A 23,052-nucleotide genomic window follows, 5' to 3' on the forward strand; every position below is an offset into this window, starting at 1 on the left:
CTGTAACCACACATTTCAAAAGCTTCTATTCTCTTCTTGGCTGTGCCATTTATCATCCACATTTCCCTTTAAAATAAGGGCACATTCCATACAAATACTTTCAGAGAATATTTCCTATCATTTACATTATATGTGATACTAACATATTCCATTTCTTACAGAAAATTTTTCCATACTATTACCAGGATGCATCATATATCCCCTTTACTTCTGCTGTCATCGGTTACTTTGCTGGCCAAGTAGCAATATTCATCTATTACTTCCAGCACCTTAATTCGTAACCAGATTATCTCAATATCATCTCATTTATTCTGTGTAAGTTTTGTTTTAATTTTCTTAATGTTCACCTTGCAACCTCTTCCCAAGAGAGCACCTATTCTGTTTGACTAATCTTCCGAGTCCTCTGCTGTGTTGCACAGGATTACGATGTTACAGTAAAAGCTCAAAGTTTTAATTTCTCCTTCCTGAACTTGAACTCACTTCCTTCATTTTCCCTTGGTTTACTTTACTGCTTGCTCAATGTAAAGATTGAATATGGGAGCACAACAACAACCTTACCTCACTCCCTTCTAAATTACTGCATTCATGTGATGTCCTTTGACTCTCAGAATTGCAGTCTTTGGGTAATTATAATACATATGAAGGAAAATGCTTCTGAAATCATTGTAGGGTCATTCCATGTCTAATGTCAACCATCTCAGATTTTGTAACATTATGTGGGCACGTTTGGGGATGTCTATTAATTATGTGAGCTCAAAATGGGAGGAGGTTCTAGCAAAATGTCATTTAAAGGGAGGGGGCAATAAAGGTCTCATGTCCACTTTATACTTCAGAGAATATACATTACAGTAATGGATAGCATTTTGTTTCATAAAATTAATCCCAAACATATACAATATTACAGTGCCCACAAGTCTTTAAGGCCTCTCTAAATCGAACACCTTACACTTGTGCATCCCCAGGATTCCCCAATTTGAAACAAGTGCTGCACGAGTGTCTGATTTCATTTGGGGAGAACACTGCCATGCTGGTCAAAATCACTGCACATCAGACAGTCACTCGTGACATACTACAACCCATGTAAAGCCAATGTTACTGTGTTCAACACGAATTTGTATCAAAGCTTTTACACTGCCCATTTTATGTGGCCTGCTGACAAGTAGAAACACACAGGTGAGCAAGAAGTTAATCATTTGTGGAAGGAAGCTAAGCTGAAGTTCATCAACAAGAATAGTCTTCGTGAACATATAAATCCATAGAGCAAAGAGATACGCAATCATCAGTTCAAAGAAAAATAAAAAACGTTGTAAGTAAAGGTTCAATAACATTTAATGTATATAATATATCGATGAATGTCAATTTTTTAGGTAACTGTCAAAAGGGTTGATACTATTTCCATGGAGTCTTTTTGCCATCTGTTTGTCTGAACACTAGTCATAGTTAGCATATTTAAATAAAATGTTTTTAATCATGAGTTAAAAACACTGTTTAATATACTTTTTAAATAAAACATGTTTTTACTCAAGTGTTTTAATCAATCTTTAAGTAAGTAATGAACATCCCCTTTCCTGAAAGAGCAACATTTCTAGTGCACAATTGAGTTCAAGAGCCTCTTAACTGAAGGGTCACAGGATGTTGTCAAAGCACATCAAGAACTTTCGTCAATTTTGAAGAACTGTATTTCAGTAAATAATTTTCTTAAAGCTGCAAACATTGTCAAAATGGGTGATCCGTTTGTACTGTGCTCTTTATGTAAGTCTTTTTGTCATTTACTAACTATTTTTGCTCCAAGTGGCTCTCAGAGAAATCATAATATTTTGCTGTGACCAAATTGCTCCAATATATAAGCAGACTCATCTTTTCACAAGGTTTACAAAGTTATCCTTTTGTGACCTAACTGTCTTGCAGCAAGTTTATAAAACGTGCAGGTTTGGTTATTTTTACGTTTATTGTTTTTCAAACATATGAAGCTGACATTTCCAGGGGCAGATGTGGACTCTGACCACAATCTATTGGTTATGACCTGTAGATTAAAACTGAAGAAACTGCAAAAAGGTGGGAATTTAAGGAGATGGGACCTGGATAAACTAAAAGAACCAGAGGTGGTACAGAGATTCAGGGAGAGCATAAGGGAGCAATTGACAGGAATGGGGGAAATAAATACAGTAGAAGAAGAATGGGTAGCTTTGAGGGATGAAGTAGTGAAGGCAGCAGAGGATCAAGTAGGTAAAAAGACGAGGGCTAGTAGAAATCCTTGGGTAACAGAAGAAATATTGAATTTAATTGATGAAAGGAGAAAATATAAAAATGCAGTAAGCGAAACAGGCAAAAAGGAATACAAGCGTCTCAAAAATGAGATCGACAGGAAGTGCAAAATGGCTAAGCAGGGATGGCTAGAGGACAAATGTAAGGATGTAGAGGCCTATCTCACTAGGGGTAAGATAGATACCGCCTACAGGAAAATTAAAGAGACCTTTGGAGATGAGAGAACGACTTGTATGAATATCAAGAGCTCAGATGGAAACCCAGTTCTAAGCAAAGAAGGGAAAGCAGAAAGGTGGAAGGAGTATATAGAGGGTCTATACAAGGGCGATGTACTTGAGGACAATATTATGGAAATGGAAGAGGATGTAGATGAAGATGAAATGGGAGATATGATACTGCATGAAGAGTTTGACAGAGCACTGAAAGACCTGAGTCGAAACAAGGCCCCCGGAGTAGACAATATTCCATTGGAACTACTGACGGCCGTGGGAGAGCCAGTCCTGACAAAACTCTACCATCTGGTGAGCAAGATGTACGAGACAGGCGAAATACCCTCAGACTTCAAGAAGAATATAATAATTCCAATCCCAAAGAAAGCAGGTGTTGACAGATGTGAAAATTACCGAACTATCAGCTTAATAAGTCACAGCTGCAAAATACTAACACGAATTCTTTACAGACGAATGGAAAAACTAGTAGAAGCCAACCTCGGGGAAGATCAGTTTGGATTCCGTAGAAACACTGGAACATGTGAGGCAATACTGACCTTACGACTTATCTTAGGAGAAAGATTAAGGAAAGGCAAACCTACGTTTCTAGCATTTGTAGACTTAGAGAAAGCTTTTGACAATGTTGACTGGAATACTCTCTTTCAAATTCTAAAGGTGGCAGGGGTAAAATACAGGGAGCGAAAGGCTATTTACAATTTGTACAGAAACCAGATGGCAGTTATAAGAGTCGAGGGACATGAAAGGGAAGCAGTGGTTGGGAAGGGTGTAAGACAGGGTTGTAGCCTCTCCCCGATGTTGTTCAATCTGTATATTGAGCAAGCAGTAAAGGAAACAAAAGAAAAATTCGGAGTAGGTATTAAAATTCATGGAGAAGAAATAAAAACTTTGAGGTTCGCCGATGACATTGTAATTCTGTCAGAAACAGCAAAGGACTTGGAAGAGCAGTTGAATGGAATGGACAGTGTCTTGAAAGGAGGATATAAGATGAACATCAACAAAAGCAAAACAAGGATAATGGAATGTAGTCTAATTAAGTCGGGTGATGCTGAGGGAATTAGATTAGGAAATGAGGCACTTAAAGTAGTAAAGGAGTTTTGCTATTTGGGGAGCAAAATAACTGATGATGGTCGAAGTAGAGAGAATATAAAATGTAGGCTGGCAATGGCAAGGAAAGCGTTTCTGAAGAAGAGAAATTTGTTAACATCCAGTATTGATTTAAGTGTCAGGAAGTCATTTCTGAAAGTATTCGTATGGAGTGTAGCCATGTATGGAAGTGAAACATGGACGATAAATAGTTTGGACAAGAAGAGAATAGAAGCTTTTGAAATGTGGTGCTACAGAAGAATGCTGAAGATTAGATGGGTAGATCACATAACTAATGAGGAAGTATTGAATAGGACTGGGGAGAAGAGAAGTTTGTGGCACAACTTGACCAGAAGAAGGGATCGGTTGGTAGGACATGTTCTGAGGCATCAAGGGATCACCAATTTAGTATTGGAGGGCAGCGTGGAGGGAAAAAATCATAGAGGGAGACCAAGAGATGCAGATTCAGAAGGATGTAGGTTGCAGTAGTTACTGGGAGATGAAAAGGCTTGCACAGGATAGAGTAGCATGGAGGGCTGCATCAAACCAGTCTCAGGACTGAAGACCACAACAACAACAACATGAAGCTGAAATTGGGAAAAAAAGGTGGCTTGTAAATGCAAGGGACACATGATCCATACTTGCGTAAGGGCCACATACTTGCGTAAGGGACACATGATCCACCCATACTTGGGTAAGTTACCATCAATAAATCCCCAATTCCTTAAGGAATCAAATTTCCATCTACAAAAGGGCATCAATTGTCTGTTAACTTTCCATATACTTTAATGTGTCAAATCACTGATGTTAAGCACGTAGAAGAGAAAAAGTTTTGGAGAGGTTTGAAATGATTCTATAATTTTGTTCGAAATTGCTAAAAGCCCTTATTAGGAAACACTGGATAAATATAGTCTGGATAGTTTGTGCCTGATTTTAAGCAAAAGCTATTTTTCACAGATCTCAATGTTTATGATATATCTCCTGAATGAATGATGGAGGCCAAGTCTGAGGGCAAAAGGGCATGAGGGAGACTTAGAGTGAGACAGATGGTCACTCTAAAGACAAATTTAAGAAGAAGGAATCTGGACTGGAACATAACAGTTATAGAAGAAGAATGGTGGAAAGACAGAGGAAATCGGAAAAGTCCCATACATTTCCCAAAACAGCTCAATGCTAGATAAAGGAGAAACGAAAAGACAATGATCTCTTGAACTATGTGTCTTAAAATCATATAATTTTGTAGGAACATCCAGTGTCTTATATAGAGACGGTCTGCAAAGTGCAGCGCAAGTAGAGTTAGTAGTAAAGACGTAATAAATGAAAACATAAGTGCTCATTTTGACGTTATACTGTGTGCCATTTTAAGCAGAAGTTAGTTCTTCACACATCTAAATGTTTGTGATGTCATATCTCCTGAACTATGTATCATACAATGATATAATTTTGTAGGTACACTCAGTGGTATATGTGGGTACCGTTCGCAAACTGTGTTGCAAATAGAATTGGTAGTAAAGAAGTAATAAACTACAACATCATTTCTGATGCTGAAGTTAAACTGCATGAACAGCAAAGCTCTTGGAAGTTGTTAGACTGGCAACCTGCAACAGGCACTGCAAACTGAAAAGTAGTTTTTTGTGCACTACCAGGTTTCTAAAAAAAATCTAACTATAGAAGATGCTGCCCAGAACAAATTATTTTAATGTAGATTTAAACTGGCATTGTTCTCATATTGTAGACATGGATATCACCCCCCCCCCCCCCCCTCTCTCTCTCTCTCTCTCTCTCTCTCTCTCTCTGTGTGTTTGTGTGTGTGTGTGTGTGTGTGTGTGTGTGTGTGTGTGTGTGTGCCGATGAGCATCTACAAGACAATTGAGGGTAGACATCACATAATATTTTTACTTCTTGCTTTTTTGAGAAGACAATACTAGTTTTCTAAGTGAGTCCACGAGACGTTACTGAGTGAAAATATGCAAAATTAGTTAAGAGGCTGATTTGTTTGTCTCCAATACTAGCAATTATATGAAGAACAGGAGGAGCTGAAAATATGTGTTTGAGCACCTCAGTAACACACTTATTTCAGTTCAAGTTTCCATAAATATGTACATCAAAAATTTGGAGTGTTCCATCTTGTTTACTGACTCCTGTTTATAGGCTATGTCACTTTATGGCGTGATTATATTTGTTGTGTAGAACTGTATGTAGTGTATTTTCTCAAAACTAAGGAGCGTCCATTTTCAGACCACCAGTTTCTTCTTTGAACAATATCACTAACAATTTCCACTGTTGCTTTCCACCTCTAATCGGATTTACTTTAACACTGGCATTTGTCTGCAAACAGTACCAATTCTGCTTGATGAATTTTAAGTGGAAGGTTATCAACATAAATGAGGAAGTGAAATAGACCTAAAATAGATCCCTTTGTAATTTTTGTTGCTAGTCACTAAAATTTACTCTCCATCCAACATTTTTTGACTTATTAAAAAAACCGTTTGCATTTTGCTTGTTAAATATGAGTCATACCAGTTGTTAGTAAAGCTATCAATTACATAAAACTGAAGTTTTCCTAAGAGTAATACAGTCGACACAATCAAATGCCTCAGAAAGATCACAAAAATACTAACTGGTGATATTTTATTATTTAAGGTTTGTAAGTCTGTACTCCTCAAAAGACACTCTTCAGCACATGTACACACAGCTGCACTGCTCACCTGCAGGTGGAACTGGCAATGATGTCGACATCATGGGCAGCTGCAGCACGGCGGCCACAGAAGGCAGTAGCATTGCGGGACCAGTACAGTGTGATGCGGCAGCGGTGACACGTGCCGCCAAGGCAGCCGCCACATCAGACAGGGCTGCTGCCGATACCGATCCCCGATCAGCGGGAGAAGCCGGAGGCACGTCTGTGACCGTAGCCACAGACGTGCCTGGTGTGGCGCCAACCCGTTGCGCTCCATCTCCCTGCACCGAAGAAATCACCTGTAACACACTGCTGACCTGTAGAACATGGCCATTGCTGGTGACTGGCCTGTAGCCTCCCACCAACTACACACAATGACTGGTAAAGGGAGTAGTATATTGTACATGCCGGAAGCAAATAATCGTATACAATTTCTTTAGCAAGAGGAAGATTGTATAATGGTGATGTGAAAAACTCTTGACATCGCAATGTAAGAATGTGTTTTATTTGCCAAAAAGGTAAAGTCTGTTCTTATCAGTAAAAGACCATACTGGTAAGTAGCAATAAACAGTTCATAATCAGAGAACATTTAAAGACAGCTGTAGCATATTTGTAACTGGATGTTCCTTTGAATAGTGCTATTCTGGGAATTCAGCCTGTAATGCATCTGTCAATACTGGGTAGTAGCACAGGGTACGATTCCCATCTAGTAAATTACATGATATCGTGTATTTTACAATACGTATGTTAATCTATAAATTTTGTGCTATTATCAGTTCTTATAACATTTTAAGTTTCGTTATCAGCTGTTTGTAAGTAAGAAATTCTTATCTCAACAGATTTTGTAAAAACGTTTGGGAATAATAAAAACATTATTTGAAGAATTATTTATGCAGAATTGCAGAGAATGGCATAAAATTGCCAATTTAAATGGCGACACTGTAAATTATCTATGATAATGTACTTCTTTAGTTATTTTTAATAATTCTTAAAGACTTGTATTTTCAAACATTAAGGTTAAAATGTGAGCAAAGACACATACCAACAGGTGTTGAAAATTCTTTGTAAATAAACAGCTTTAATTGTGACTAACTTTAATAACAATCAATTATACATTTGTATTAGTAAAAATTTCATAAACAGCATGTGCACTGGTGAATGTTAGTCAGTATTGGATGTACAGTTGTCGGTTAGGCAGTACCGTATTTGATAGGTTGAGCTCGTCAATGTGCAAAAAATATGGCACTGTCTTTCATGCAAGTTGATGTAACAAAGGGAAAAACTAACGGAGAAGATTTCAGTAAAGTTTTACCACTGGGAAAAATAGATAACAAAGTTATGAAAATGAATGTGTGATGATACTGAAAAAATTAGAAGTATCTACGTCTAGTATGTCCAGAACCAAAGTATGAAATATTTAATTTTTGTTCTAACAATATTCACTTCAGTAATGTCACGTAATGACATATTCAGACTATATTTCTGACAAAAATAACCTGCAAGTTAAATTTTATGTACTAATAGAAATGGCTTACATTAGATACCATAACAAATTATTCTTCTCTCAATATTTCAGCTGTGAAACTTCCAGCTACTTTTGTAGTGAGTCATGAGACTGAGGACGTAGTCGTCCTGCTCCCCTTACATACCTGCAGGCCACACTGATGCATGTACTGCTGTACACACTAGCAGATGAATATACGCCACTCGAGTGGTATATATATATATATTTCTTGAATAAAATCGTAAAACTTGGTATGGAAAACTTTGCATTTTACAATATAATTTACTTAAAATATGTCATTACTTCCTGCTATGTATGCTGTCACATGTACATCAATTTGAACAAATTCCTCTCCATTGTAAATCACAAAAAATCATAATTACAACAAAATTGTAAAATGTGTTATTGCCAAAAAGCTACACAGGGATGTCAGAAACTGTCTGAAAAGCTTGGAAGGTTGGTTGTGCTGAGAAATAATTGTTAGGAATAAATTCGATACATCGTGTTGTTTCCAAGGTAATCAGTCGGGCCAATGTGCGAGCAAATTCGAGCAGCCTGGCAGATACAATTACTGACAGCTGTTCTCGTAATGTAGATGACAGCACATGAGGCTGATCAGCCTTTGGCTCAGGTTCAAACCTCACTACCATCCTGTGTCCAATTTTTATATTACTCTCTTGTTCGGTTTTAGGAAACCACATGAAGAAAATGTTTGGTGACACCGTCTCTGGCAGACAACTTGAATTTGTACGCAATTGCCTGATTGGCTAACTTCGATGCTAATTAACTTGGAAATGGTTCAACACATGGAATTTTTTCTTAACAATTAATTCTCAGCACAACCTAATCTGCAACACCCTTACCAGCTTTTCAGACTGTTTCTAACTTAGATCTATCTACATCTACATCAATACTCCTCAAACCACTCTGAAGTATATGACACAGTGTATGTCCCATTGTACCATTCATTAGGGTTTCTTCTTGTTTCATTCATGTATGGAGCACAGGAAGAATGTTTGTTTGAATGCCTCTGTGCATGCAGTAATTATTCCCATCTTGTCCTCATGATCCCCATGTGAGCGATATGTATGGGTTTGCAGTATAGTCCTAGTCATCAGCAGTATATTCCTAGAGCCATCTTTTAAAGTAAATTCTTGAAACTTTTTTAGTAGTCTTTCTCTGGATAGTTTACATCTACCTTCAAGAGTCTGCCAGTTCAGTTTCTTCAGTATCTCTGTGACACTCTCCCACAGATCAAACAAACTTGTGACCATTCTTGTCCATCTTTGTATACGTTCAATATCCCCTGTTAGTCCTGGGTCAATCCATACCAAGTGGTCCAGCACTGGTTGCTTCACCATCTCAGAAAAATATTATATTTGCTGGGTGAATTCCCCAATGTTTGGTAGTCACAAAAATATTTTTTTTTTAATTTATTGTTTATTATTTTGAAATGGTGGCCATATTTGTTCCAGGCCACATGTGTTTTTTTGTATTTGCAAGCATCTACATTATTTACAATTATTCAGTAGTGGATTGTCCTAAGCCTTCCAGATAAAATGCGTTTAGTTCAACACACTCTGGGCTACAAATTAACATCATTATCACTTAGCCGAATTCTTTAATATATATTTAATAGTTCAAAATTATCAGCCACAAATTAAAAAAAAACCTCAATTTTTGAACAGTAGTTTTCCAAAAAAAGATTAATTTCTCAGCTTTAAAATATTTTCTGCTATTTCACTGTATAGTATAGTTACTTTTTCTAGATTATCAATGGTGAGCAGCTTGCACTTAAAAAAATACAATATTTTTAAAAATGGCTTTTTTTCTTAATTTTTCCATTTTATGGCCTGCAATATCATTGTTGGGGGACCAAATAAAAATCTGAAAATATCACAATTAATAGACCTTTATGATATCAAACTTCAGTATAAATTTCGACTTTGAGATTCAATTGGAAGTTATGGAAAAAAGATTACAAACACGAGTCAAAGATATGTTTTTTAACATCTGCGATATCTGGTATGCTAATCAAATAAAGTGTACCAATTGCATAATATAACACACCACATTACACTAGCTAATGATTATTTGTCGAAACAATGTTGTGGTAATTGTTTCAGCAGGCTAACAAATGCATCTGCAAGTCTATACAAGTCTGATTGTTATCTTACCCCTTAAACCAACAGTTGTCTACTCACACTTATTTAGCTAGAAGTTCTTGAAGTGTGCAGTTGAAAAATGGTGTCTCAGTGTTCTGTTGGTGTTATTATTAATGAAGCATGTCATAAAACCATACCAGGAAAATCATTTTGTCCAACATGTTATTCTAAGATAATTGTAATCCACAAGAGAAAGGATAGTGAAACCTCAGATACAGAATTTTGTGACTTATCAGCAACCATTAAAAAAGTAGACACAGCTTGTGAAATCCTGGGTATATCGCCTGCTAGTAAAATTAGAAAACTAAGTCAAGATAAAAGATCAAGTGCCTTGAATACAAAAATTGAGAAAGTGGCAGGTATAGTCAAAAAGAATTTGGAAGTTTCATCTCAAAATACAATTTGTACTAAAACAGATGGAAGTTCTAAAACTTCACCAACCGAATATGATGATTTGATACAAAAACTAAAAACTAAATGCAGTACTTCCAACATAGAGGATAAAATTAAGATTATCAGTTTACTGCGGAATTTCTTGGAGTCGAGCAAAAGTTAGTGATGAATTTAATGTGTCAGAATGTCTTGTTAAGTTAAAAAGGCAATTAGTAAAAGAACAGGGAATTTTATTAGCATTACAAAAGAAAAGTGCATCTAATTTGATAAATGAAAACACAATCAATAAAGTTATTACGTATTATGATGATGACAATAACAGGTGTTTGATGTCTGTCAAAAAAGACTGTGTTTCTGTGAAAGAAAAGGGTTCTAAGATTCAAAGACAAAAAAGGTTAATATTGTGTTATTTAAATAAACTATTCACTGAATTTAAAAAAGAAAATTCTGACATTAAAACTGGAAGATCAAAGTTTTGCGAGTTGAGACCAAGATGGCATATGGTTGCAGGGGCATCTGGCACCCGTAATGTTTGTGTTTGGTTGTTTCATCAGAACGTAAAGTTGATGATAGATGGGGCCAATCTTAGAGTTGATTATAAAGATCTTTTGGAAGTTATGGTATATAATATTGACAGTTACAATTGTATGATCAACGGAAAATTTGAAGATTGTCTACGCAAACAACCCTTACTTGACATGTGTACAGAATCCGAAGAAGACAATTTGATACCTGACAATATAAAATACAAACAATGTGTGACACAGGACAGAACTGAAATGGTGACAGAGAAGAGTTTTTTGAAGTGTTAGTGGCTAACCTTGAAAATCTGAAAATGCATCTTTTATTGCAAAAGTTCAAAGTAAATTTTTGAAAGACAAAAAGCCAACCTTGGCAGCTGATGAATGCTTAGTTCTTTCTGACTTTTCGGAAAATTATTCCTTTGTTGTTCAAGATGAAGTACAAGGACACCAGCGGGTAAACAAACAGGCCACAAAACTAATGAGCCACAGCTTTTGTGTCATAAGTGACTACCTTGAACACAACACTACAGCAGTGCGCATTTTTCAACTAAAATTAACAAAATACATTAAACAGCACCACCCTTCAATAAAAAAACTGATTTACTTTTAAGATGGGGCAGCAAGTCAATGTAAAAACAAAAAAAGATTTTATTAACATCTCCTTTCATGAAGAAGATTTTGGGTTTGATGTAGAATGACACTTTTTTGCTTCATGCCATGGGAAGAATGCTTGTGATGGTGTCGGGGGTACAACAAAGCAAGCTGTCACAAAAGCATGTCTGCAGTGAACCGATGACAACATATAACAACACCTCAAGAAATGTTTTAATTCTCTAAAAAACATACCAAAGGAATTACCTATGTTTTTGTACAATGTGAGGAAATACAAGAAGTCTATGATAGTGTCTTGAAGGAAAGGTGCAACACTTGTCAGAAGATTAAAGGCACTCGATCTTTTCATTGTTTTGTACCCCATTCATACAACTTCCTGAAGTGTAAAACCACATCAACTTCGCCTGATAGTGAACTTCATCAGCGTGGAAAACTTGTGCAACTGGTTCTTCAAAATAAAGACATAGTGGCTCGTGTTTACGATGAACAGTGGTGAATTGGCAAAGTTGATAATTCTGACTATCAAAACCAAGATGTACATGTTGTATTTTATCACCAACCAGGACCAAGGACATATTTTTTAAAAAACTGAGAAGGATCAAGTTTGGATGCCACTTAAAAATGTACTAAGGAAGCTGTCTCCCACGGAATTTACAACTGTGACTGGGCGAACTTATAATCTAACACCCAAACTGAGTGAACAAATTTCTCAAATGTTCAATGAGCGATATACTAAAAACAAATAACAAGAGAACAATATAATTTAATTAGTAGGCTTATTTTCAATAAAAAAAGTAAGTAATCACAGATATGATTAAATTATATACTGTAACTGATATATTTTATCCCATAAGCCTAGATACCGCAGATGTTAAAAAACATATTTTTGAATCGTGTTCATAAATTTTTTCATAACTTCCAATTGAATCTCAAAGTTGTAATTTATAATGAAGTTTAATATCATAAAGGTCTATTAACCGTGAAATTTTAGATTTTTATTTGGGCCCCAAACAAAGATATTGCAGGCCACAAAACGGAAAAATAAAAAAAAAAAGCAATTTTTAAAAATAGTGTATTTTTTTAAGTGTAACCTGCTCACCATTGATACTCTATATAAAGTAACTATACTATACAATGTAATAGCAGAAAAAATATTAAAGCTGAGAAATTAAACTTTCTTTGGAAAACTACTGTTCAAAAATCGAGTTTCTTTAATTTGTGGCTGATAACTTTGAACTATTAAAAATATATTAAAGAATACATTCAGCTAAGTGATAATGACGTTAATTTGTAGCCCAGAGTGTGATGAACTAAATGTATTTTATCTGGAAGACTTAGGACAAGCCACCACTGAATAATTGTAAAAAAAATGTAGATGCTTGTAAATACCAAAAAATGCATGAAGCTTGGAACAAATATGGCCACCATTTCAAAATAATAAACAATTTTTTTTAAAAAAAATATTTTTGTGACTACTAAACATTGGGGAATTCACCCAGCAAATATAAATTTTTTCTGGGACAGTCAAGCAACCAATTATTTTTTTCTTGGACCACTTGGTATGGATTGACCCCACTGCTTTGATTGTTGTTTTGTCTCTGGAGTACAGTAGTGCAACCAAGTTCCATCTGTGGTCACAAACCGGCACAAAAAATATTACTCATTTCTCCTAAAATGGGCCAAACATTGTTCCAACTTGGTCATTCTCACACATTTTTGATCAAGCATCAAGAGTCGCGGTACACATCCAGAAGACAATTTTTTCATTTCTAATTCTTTAGTTAAAAAGCGACATACAGTGTCAGAGGACATCTGGCAAACATGAGCAATTTCACGCACTTTCGATCGATGATGCTCCATGACCATTTTGTGTACTTTTGCAACGATTTCTGAAGTAGTGACACATCTCAGTCAACCACTGCACAGATCACCATCTGAGCTCTCCTGAGCAAATTTAAACTCATTTGGCAACAGTTGAATATGAAGGAGCACAGTCCCCCAGTGTACGTGGAAACTGGCACGAATATCCTTTGCTTTCATACCTTTCTTTACGAAGTACTTGATCACTGCTCAAATCTTGATTTTTCCCACCTTCGCAAATCACTATGCAGGAACAACAAGAGAGCCACATCACCGCAACAAATCTCTTCCAAGAGCACTCATGTGGCACGTGTTTACAGGCAACAGTCCAATGAATATCACATAAACAACTAGTGCTGACCTCTCATGGTGATTCCGAGAACTTTTCAAACCACCCTTGTATTAAGTGGAGTCCTACCACACCCACACTAGGTAGGTGACCGTTCAAAAAGCTCTACTGTCACCTCTGCTCCGGTTAGCATCTAAAACGAATTCTGCTGAAATGGCTACAAAAGCAGCAATTTTGATTTCACCTGGCTTGTTAACGATTTGTAACTTTCAGGTAAGCATCACGACTGGTGAATGAGTATAACCTACATTTCTCTTGTTGCCACGATAAAATCTACTTCTTTTGCCAAAACATGCTAGAGTTTACACAGTCACTTCACTAACATGTTCTGCAGACACAACAGCAAGAGTGTTCTGAAAGCATCTTTTATTAAGTGGAAAACTCAAGAAAAGTAAAGTCAATAGCTTATGAAAAAGGACATGTAATGTGTACACTTATGCTGTTCCAAAATCCACAACATTTCTCGTTTCGACAGCTCTTAAAAATTACATTCTTTCACCCAAAAAGTCTGTTGTTAGTGGAATAACATGGCAGGTAATGAAGTTTTGCATAATAACCATGTGGCAAAATACTCTTCTCCTTGCACACTATCATTTGGCAAAATCTCATCTCGATACCTCAAACCGTTAATGAAATATGAGGAATGTTGTACATATTTCGTTCTGTCTCTATCACCGGTGTACGCGATCGCAGATGAGTGTGCTGCATCAGATCGATTTTCTTGAGATTGGTGACGCGTGGAGACCTCCACCCATGTCTATAGAAAACCTGAAAGTGTTAGCTAAATTCCTTATGCAGCAAGATATTATGTAATATGCACCAAACTCAAAATCATAGCCACCCCTATTTTTCATTGCAAACTCTTTTGAACATTGCACAGCGTCTTGCTTAAATGCAAATATCGCAATAACTGTGACCGTTAATGGAATGATGAAGCTGACATGTAAAGCCACAAGTAGCTCAACAATGAAATTGTTTACCAAATTGTTTCAATAAAATCAATTGAGAAAGACTGCACGGCACGCGCTTCTATTCTGTCATAACCATCATGTCACTCATTGGCTGAAAGCAGGCAAACAATGTTTGCCTCCCCTTCTGAACATACGGGTGAATTCATCCAGTGCTTTGGATGAGAACTGGTCACTGCTTATCAGCCACCATATCCTATGTGGGCTACAGGACTAGCATGTTCCCCACTCCTGCCCTGCTACATCCCTCCCCCTCCTAACTCCCATGCCTCCTCTGTAGACATCTATTCCACTTCATACCATCATTTTCTATTCTGTTGAATATGTCTTTACAAACAGACTTATTGGTGACTGTTGAGGAAGAGCTCTCGGGTTTCCAGCCCAGTGACAGTATTAAAGTACCATGACATTTTGAAGAGTGTTGTACGTACCATCTTAACCAGAAGACATTTTTCAAAGTGTCGTAGTACTTTAACACTGTCAACCAGCTGGAAAGCGGATAGCTTTTCCTCGACAGTATACACTAGGAAAGTCTACATTCACAGCTATTGGTGACTAGTTTAGAATACAGTGTTCGTGTGTAAACCATTACCTGCACTTTGATAATGAGGGTCATCTTGAAGTAATGCAACAAAAGTTATTAAGAGTTCACTTTTGTGAGCTCTGTCTCTCTTGTCAGGTGGCCAGCTGCAGAAAAGCTCATAATGCTACATACATGAAACTTACAAATGTGAACAGTTCATAACTCTTCTATTCAGTTACTATGATCACACATTTAAGTCTCAGGTAATATTTGAAAATAACCATTTTATCCTCATATAGTCAACAATAAATTTGAATGCGAATGCAACTTTATCAGACAATGATTGCTATTCTTCCAATAATTATTACAAAAATAATTAATATAATGAAAGCATAGGCAATTATCTGGCATATAATATTAAATAAATACAAGAGTTTAAACAAATTAAAAAGGATCTTCACATGGAGAGTGATACAGAACACACAGAAGCAGACAATGGGATGCAATATATTAGATTAAAACTGAATTTGATTCTCTTGCAAATGACTACACTGTCAAGCACATAAAGGATCCCTGAAACTGTGGTTTTAATGCATTTGCTGGCCTGCTTTTTCCATACTTTTAACTAAACAAGAGGATATTGATTTTATGCATATTTCTGTGTATAGTGGTGCCTCTTTTCTCTTAAGGCTACCTCTGTGTGTGTGTGTGTGTGTGTGTGTGTGTGTGTGTGTGTGTGTGTGTGTGTGTAAAAGGAGGGGGGGAGGGGGGTGGGAATCTGAAGACTCACTGTACATGAAAGACACATAATTTCTTATGCTTTTATGAATTCATGTCTGCTGCTCACTGCCTCTTCTGCTTCGTGAGTAGAAATCCATTCTCATTTACAAAGTGTTTAATGTTCCACTGATGATTAATGTTAATTAGCTTCACAAATGCGTGATGTTTAAATTACTTTTTGTTATTAGCTATGAATACTTCTGATCTTAGTCATCATGGTATTCTTTTTAAATAACAACATTGTGTTTTGAAAAGACTTAACCTATTGTTATATTCAATTCTAATGCATCTGAACAAACTAAATGAATAATTTGAACAATACGTCTAACATTGTTAATGATTAAGTGCATTTAATTTTTGTTTGCAGAATTCAGAATCCATGCAGCCTGCGAACTACTGAAGCTACAAGAATGTAGACAGCTGGTATGGATATGTTGCTGGGCCATGCTCGGGAGAAATACCCCAGGGCCTCCCAAAGTTGGAAACTAATTATTTCCTCTCGTTTTTCTGTCAGTGTCGATTCAATCATCTTGCGCATCACCTTCGGTTGCCACATTAGATTTTTGTATTGCAGGGTTGTATTTGCCTCATACGGTTCTGCTGTCTCAAAGTATGACAGGTGGCTAATGGGAACTGAATTTAGGAACACTGGTGAAAGGAAGTGTGCAATATTCAAACATGCAATGTTTTCTCTGACTGTACCGTCATCGTGGATGGTGGTGGCTCCTGAGGTGGTGGTGGGGGTGGAGGGGGAGGCAGTTCTGCTGGCACTACTTGTAACACATTGCCAACCTGGAAAAAAAAAAAAACATTTTTGTGACACCTATAACTACAATCCCATTACCAAATCGCTGTGGAAGGCCTGGAAATGTATTAGATAGATATATAGAGAGAAAGAGAGAAAGAGAGATAGAGAGAGAGAGGAGACGGAGATGAAGAAGAAGAAGAAGAAGAATACTGTTGACTGGTTCCAATATAAAAATATTAAAATTTATGTAATTAATGTAGGACATCATGCTTTTCAGAAAATAATTCTCCTTCTCAAGTATACAGGGTGAGGTCACTAACTATTGCCTCCTAGAGTAACTCCGAAAGTATGATAGTAGCTGAAAAGTTTGTGGGACAAACATTGCATGGCACAATGGGGGCCATAATATGACGTGGGTTTTTTGTTGCTAGGTGGGATCACGTCAGAGGTATGTAGGTCAACTATTAAAATGGGATGTTATAGTTTGGTACTTATTTTCTGATAGCAGCTATCGGAACGAATCCAATGATGTGTAACAGTAAGGTCTTTGAAGGTCACAAAGGTGGCATGAACGTCCATTTACAGAGGGTGTTCGAATTGATGACCATTGATATCAATGCAGTGCTGCAATCTTCTTATCATGGATTGAGTGGTATTCCTTATCACTGCAGCACTTATCGAAGCACATGCTCTGACAATTCTATCTCATATATTGTGCAAATAGTAAATATTCGCTGAATACAGTGCATCCATCTAACGTGCCATTCGACAGTTTCGCAACAGAACAATAATAGGAATGGTAAGACTAGTACTGTCGAATCAAACGAATGTGAATGATGTATTATCTCGAAAAACAAGTCGATATGCTTTTCATTTACGGAGAATGTCAACAAAATTCAATGAGAGTTACAGCCCTATATGCTAAAAGATATCCTCAAATTACCCCCCTTACATGTTGTATATTTAAATATGTGTATGGTAAATTGAGAACAACTAGATCTTTAATGCATCGGGAACATATCCAGTGAAGGATAGTTACTAACGAGGAAACGGAAATTCGTACTCTTGGCACTGTGGTTCGAGATCCTAGTGTTAGTTCGCATCAAATTGCAAGAGAATCTGGCATGGGCCGGAGTAGTGTTGTTCATGTTCTGCATTGCCACAAATATCATCCTTACCACATCAGTCTCCACCAAGAATTAACTGGTACGGATTGTATGCATCACACTGAATTCTGCCGATGGGCTCAACTTCCGATTCTGAAGGCTGACACATTTATTAATTTGATTTTATTTACTGACGAGGTTACATTCATGAACCATGGAAATGTTAATTTGCATAACATGCATAATTGGGCAACTGAAAATCCACAGTAGCACACCAAACACGGTAATCATTGAATGTATGGTGTGGGATTCTCGAGGACAAAATTATAGGCCTCTATTTCATCGAAGGAAATCTTAATGGTAGGAAGTGCACCACATTCCTGCGAGGAACATTAGATCTGTTATTGGAAGAAATACCTCTGGGTTTTTTCTTGTGGGGATTCATAAAAGACATTATTTATTAAGACTTTCCAACTACACCTGAAGATACACAATAGATAATTGTCAGAGCATGTGCTTCAATAAGTGCTGATGTGATAAGCAATATCACTCAATCCATGATAAGAAGATTGCAGCACTGCATTGATACCAATGGTCATCACTTGGAACACCTTCTGCAAATGGACGTTCATGCTGCCTTTGTGACCTTCGCTGACCTTCAAAGACCATACTGTTACACATCATTGGATTCGTCTCGATATCCGCTATCAGAAAATGAGTACCAAACTATAACATTCCACTTAAAGGAACAAAGTTGAGCTTCGTATCTCTAAAGCAACCCCACCTACGAACAAAAAACCAACATCATATCATGGCCCCTGTTGTCCCATGCAACTTTTGTCCCACAAACGTTTCAGCTTCTATCATACTTTTGGAGTTACTCTTGGTGGAAACAATTAGTGACTCACCCTGTATAAATTTATTACAATATGTGACAGGGGCCTGAAAAATCCTTACATAAAATGTGCTTGTACATTTCACAGTACATTAAGAAGAAGAAATGTCACTAACAGCACAGAAATGTGCAATCTCAGTCAAGTTATGCATGACGCAGCATCTGACACATGCCATAAGAAAAATGTGCTTGATAATGTAAGTTACTTTAAAAACACGCACAGACTATGCTTATTGTCTTAGGTAGAAATAGTGACAGTCTTGTATTTTATTTATTATAATTTTGTGTTTCAGTCACAGGCCATATAAATATTTTCATTATACCTTCCAGTTATTACCAAGTATTCATCAGACAATCTGTTTAAAAAGAAGGAAAAACAGAGGGGGTGGGGGGGATAGTAAAATACTAGGAAACTAAAGTACAAATCAGACTAACTCCTGTAAATTACTAGTTGATGAGTTACTACAGAATGTATTCAAGCAAATAAGCTGTGGACAGAAATTACCTTGATTTGTAGTTCAGTTTTATATTATTTTACCATCCATGTGTTTTTTATTTCTTTTTAAACATATCATATGATGATGACTTGATAGTATCTCGAAATATATGCTGATAACACCTGTATGACTGGAGACAAATATATAATAAAAGGCTTATAAAAAAAATGAGGAAACATACTGACCACAAAGTAAACTAAGTATATAAAAATCAAAATACTGGTTTTTGATTTAAAAAATGGACTCATCATAAATATGACATTAAAAGGATTAAAAGTATTCATTTTTATGCCACTTTAAAATAACACCACGCCTTGGTATCGTAATCAATATATTTGACAGCAAAAGAAAGCTGTAAAAATTTTTAAAAACCTAGAAAATTTCATTCCATTCAAAACTGAAATTTCTGAAAGGGCAAAGGGAAAGGGAGAAGGTGCAACAGCTCCCAAATTTACTGCTGCACAACACTTAGACACTTCAACATACAGCTGCAAAAAGCTGAGAGGAAAAAGTATAAGATGGGAAAACGACATTACATTCAAGTTGTAAACAAGTAGTGAGTGATCATGAAGTAGGAGAAATATCTTATGTTGTATTCCAATGAAAATAATAAGTTTTTGAAAACATAATAATAGATAGATACAAAATTTACTCACCAAGCGGTGGCAGCAGAACACACACATATGAAGCTAAAGGAAATTTGCAAGCTCTTGGAGCCAGTGGGACCTTCTTCTGGCAGGAGGATTGCAGGGGAAGGAATAAAGGGGGGTGGGGGGGGGGGGGGGGGAAGAAAGAAAGAGAGAAAGAAAAAGGTCCAGTGATGTTTAGGAAATGGTGAGCGTTTGGAAAAGTCACCCAGAACCATGGGTCATGGGAGACTTACTGGATGGGATGAGAAGGAAAAACTGATTGTTGGGGGCTGCACTGAATGAGATCGGAAAACCTAAGAGCTTAGAGGTCGATGATAAGGTAATAAGCATGACAAAACACCGTATGATAGTTAGATCAGCAGTTCTGGCCTATGCAGAACAGTGTGTTACTATTTGCTCTCCTCCACATTCTGCAAAACATAATGTATTTCTTTGCTTTGTTCAGGAAAAATAAACACATCACTTTGTGTAGTAGATGTACTTCAAAAAACCAAAATTTAATTTGCCAACTTAAAAAAATATTAGCCGTAGCTTCCAACATCAATACAATGACTATTTATTTTGTGATTAACACATGAAGAATTAAGGATGGAATATTAGGGTTTAAAGTCCTATTGACAATGAAGTCTTTTGACATGGAACACGAGCTTGTAGTGTGTTCGAGATGGGCTATGAGATTGGATGTGTTCTACAAAAGGATCATTTCAGCATTTGCCTGGAGTTTTTTTCAGGAAAGCGCTGAAAATCCAAGGGGATCGGATGAAGATGTGAATAATCATCCTCCCTAATGGGAGTCCAATGAGCTAAACACAGGGCCACCTCGCACAGTGACTAAGGTTTGTGTTATACTATACTGCACAACGACATCTACGTAGGTACTACGCAAGCAATCATATGATGTGTAGCGGAGTGTACCCTGTACCACTAGTCATTTCCTTTCCTGTTCCACTTACAAACAGAGTGAGGGGAAACAACTGTCTATAAAGATCCATGAAAGTCCTAATCTCTCTATTCTTATATTCATGTGCCTTACGTGAAATATATGTCAGTGACAGTAGAATCTCTCTGCGGTCAGCATCCAATGCTGGATCTCTAAATTTTCTCAGTAATGTTCCTCATATAGAATGCCATGTTCCCTCCAGTAATTCCATTTGAGTCCCGATGTATCTCTGTAATACTTGCATGTTGTTCAAACCTACCAGTAACAAATTTACAAGGCCACCTCTGAATTGCTCCAATGTCTTCCTTTAATCCAGTCTGGTGCAGAACTCAAATAGTACTCAACAATGGGTTGCACTAGTGTCCTATATGTGGTCTCTTTTACAGATGAGCCACACTTCCCTTAAATTCTCCCAATAAACCAAAGTCAACCATTTGGCTTCCCTACTACAATCCTTACATTCTCATTCCATTTCACACTGCTTAGCAACAAAACATTTAGATATTTAACTGACGTGACTGTATCAAGCAACACAATACTAATGGTGTACTCAAGATTATGGGCTTGTTTTTTCTACTCATCTGCATTAACTTACATTTTTCTACATTTACAGCTAGCTGCCATTCATCATTCTGACTGGAAATTCTGTCTACGTCATTTTGTATACTGCTACAGTCACTCAACTTTGACACCTTCCCATACACCGCAGCATCACCAGCAAACAGCCGCATATTGCTGCCCAACCTGTCTGCCAGATCATTTATGTATATAGAAAATAACAGTGGTCCTATCACGTTTCTCTGGGGCGCTCGTGACAATACCCTTGTCTCTGATGAACACCTGCTGTTGTGGACAACTGGGTTCTGTTACTTAAGAAGTCTTCAGGCCACTTACATACCTCAGAACCTATTCCATATGCTTGGAACTTTGTTTACAGGCAGCAGTGTAGTATTGTGTCAAATGCTTTATGGAGATCTACAAATACAGAATCCCCCTGTTGCCCTTCATCCTTGGTTTGCAGGATCTCTTGTGAGAAATGGGCTGATCTGTATCCTTGAGTAGAGAATCTGACAAACTTCAGAAAGTCAATAACTTTGTTATGAAGGATATCTTGAGTTTTGGGGTCTATGCTAGTACAGCTTGGTTTTTGCAGTTGTTGAAGAAGTTAAAGGTAAATGCATTAATTTCTTACCTCAATTTTGTGTTGAGCGTGAAATTATAACCTAGCTGCTGCTACTACTGCTACTTTAAAGAACACTGCTTCTAATATCCAACGAACTTCGTCTTTCTCGACCATGACTGCAGTTATATGATACACTTACTCACCGTCGTCACAGTGGTGTGCCAGGTGGGGTTTCAGCACTTGTCACTTTTTTCCACCGTCCAAGGAAATACACAGGCCTACAGATGGTTACCAAAATAATAGAAGTGAGCAAGGTGACTCAGTTGTGAGGAGGATCAACAATCATTCATGAGGACAATGGTTCAAACATCAGTTTGGCCATCTAGACTTAAGTTTTCTGCAGTTTCCTTATGGAAAATGCTGGGATGGTTCCTTCAAAAAAGACAAATTCAGTTGTCTTCCCCACATCAATATTGTGCTTTGTCTCTAATTCCCTCATCATCAATGTGCTGTTAAACCTTTTATCTTCCTTCCTTCAAAATAATGGAGACAATATGTTCCATAATACTGCATCATAAATCAACCAAACTTAAAGGCTGCTGATTCAACTAAACACCCAGGGATTACAAATAAGATCAACTTCAGTTATAGCTATCAGGCAGAAAATGTTAAGATGAAGACAAACCAAAGACTGCTTTTTATGGCGGAACACTTAGAAGGTCAGAAGGTAAGACAAATATACTAAAAGAGTGTGACTGTACTATATTTGTCCATCCTCTTCTCAAGTATTCCTGCACAGTAGGAGATCCTCACTAGATAGGATTGATGGATGGCATTGAAAAAGTTCAAAGAAGGCTGGCTTGTTTCGTATTATCACAAAATAGGGGGGAGATGGTTGTAGATACAATAACGGAGCTGGTACGGTGATCATTAGAATAAAGACTTTTTACACATTGCTAGAACTTTTCACAAAACTGCAGTCACCAACTTCCTCCTCCGAATGCCAAAACATTTTGTTGACTTTCTACAAAGGCAGAAATGAGAACTGTGAGATAAAATGAGAGAGATCCCAACTTGTACAGAAAAATTTAGGTATTCATTTTTCCCACAAACTATTTGAGAGTGGAACTTTAGAAAAATAGTCTGAAAGTGGTTCTATG

The 23,052-nt window shown here is 37.0% G+C and overlaps 1 protein-coding gene across 1 annotated transcript in view; it reads right to left on the reverse strand.

The window, feature by feature from the left end:
• LOC124552746 (serine-rich adhesin for platelets-like) overlaps positions 1-23,052 on the reverse strand; it is a 239,755-nt gene that overhangs the window by 75,726 nt on the left and 140,977 nt on the right. The window contains exons 8-9 of the mRNA XM_047127089.1: positions 16,636-16,725; positions 6,287-6,536 (exon numbers count right to left, since the gene is read on the reverse strand). Coding sequence (XP_046983045.1) covers positions 6,287-6,536; positions 16,636-16,725 — 340 coding nt within the window. The remainder of the gene's footprint in view (positions 1-6,286; positions 6,537-16,635; positions 16,726-23,052) is intronic.

Source organism: Schistocerca americana, chromosome 10 (assembly GCF_021461395.2).
Source record: "Schistocerca americana isolate TAMUIC-IGC-003095 chromosome 10, iqSchAmer2.1, whole genome shotgun sequence".
NCBI classification, from domain to species: domain Eukaryota; kingdom Metazoa; phylum Arthropoda; class Insecta; order Orthoptera; family Acrididae; genus Schistocerca; species Schistocerca americana.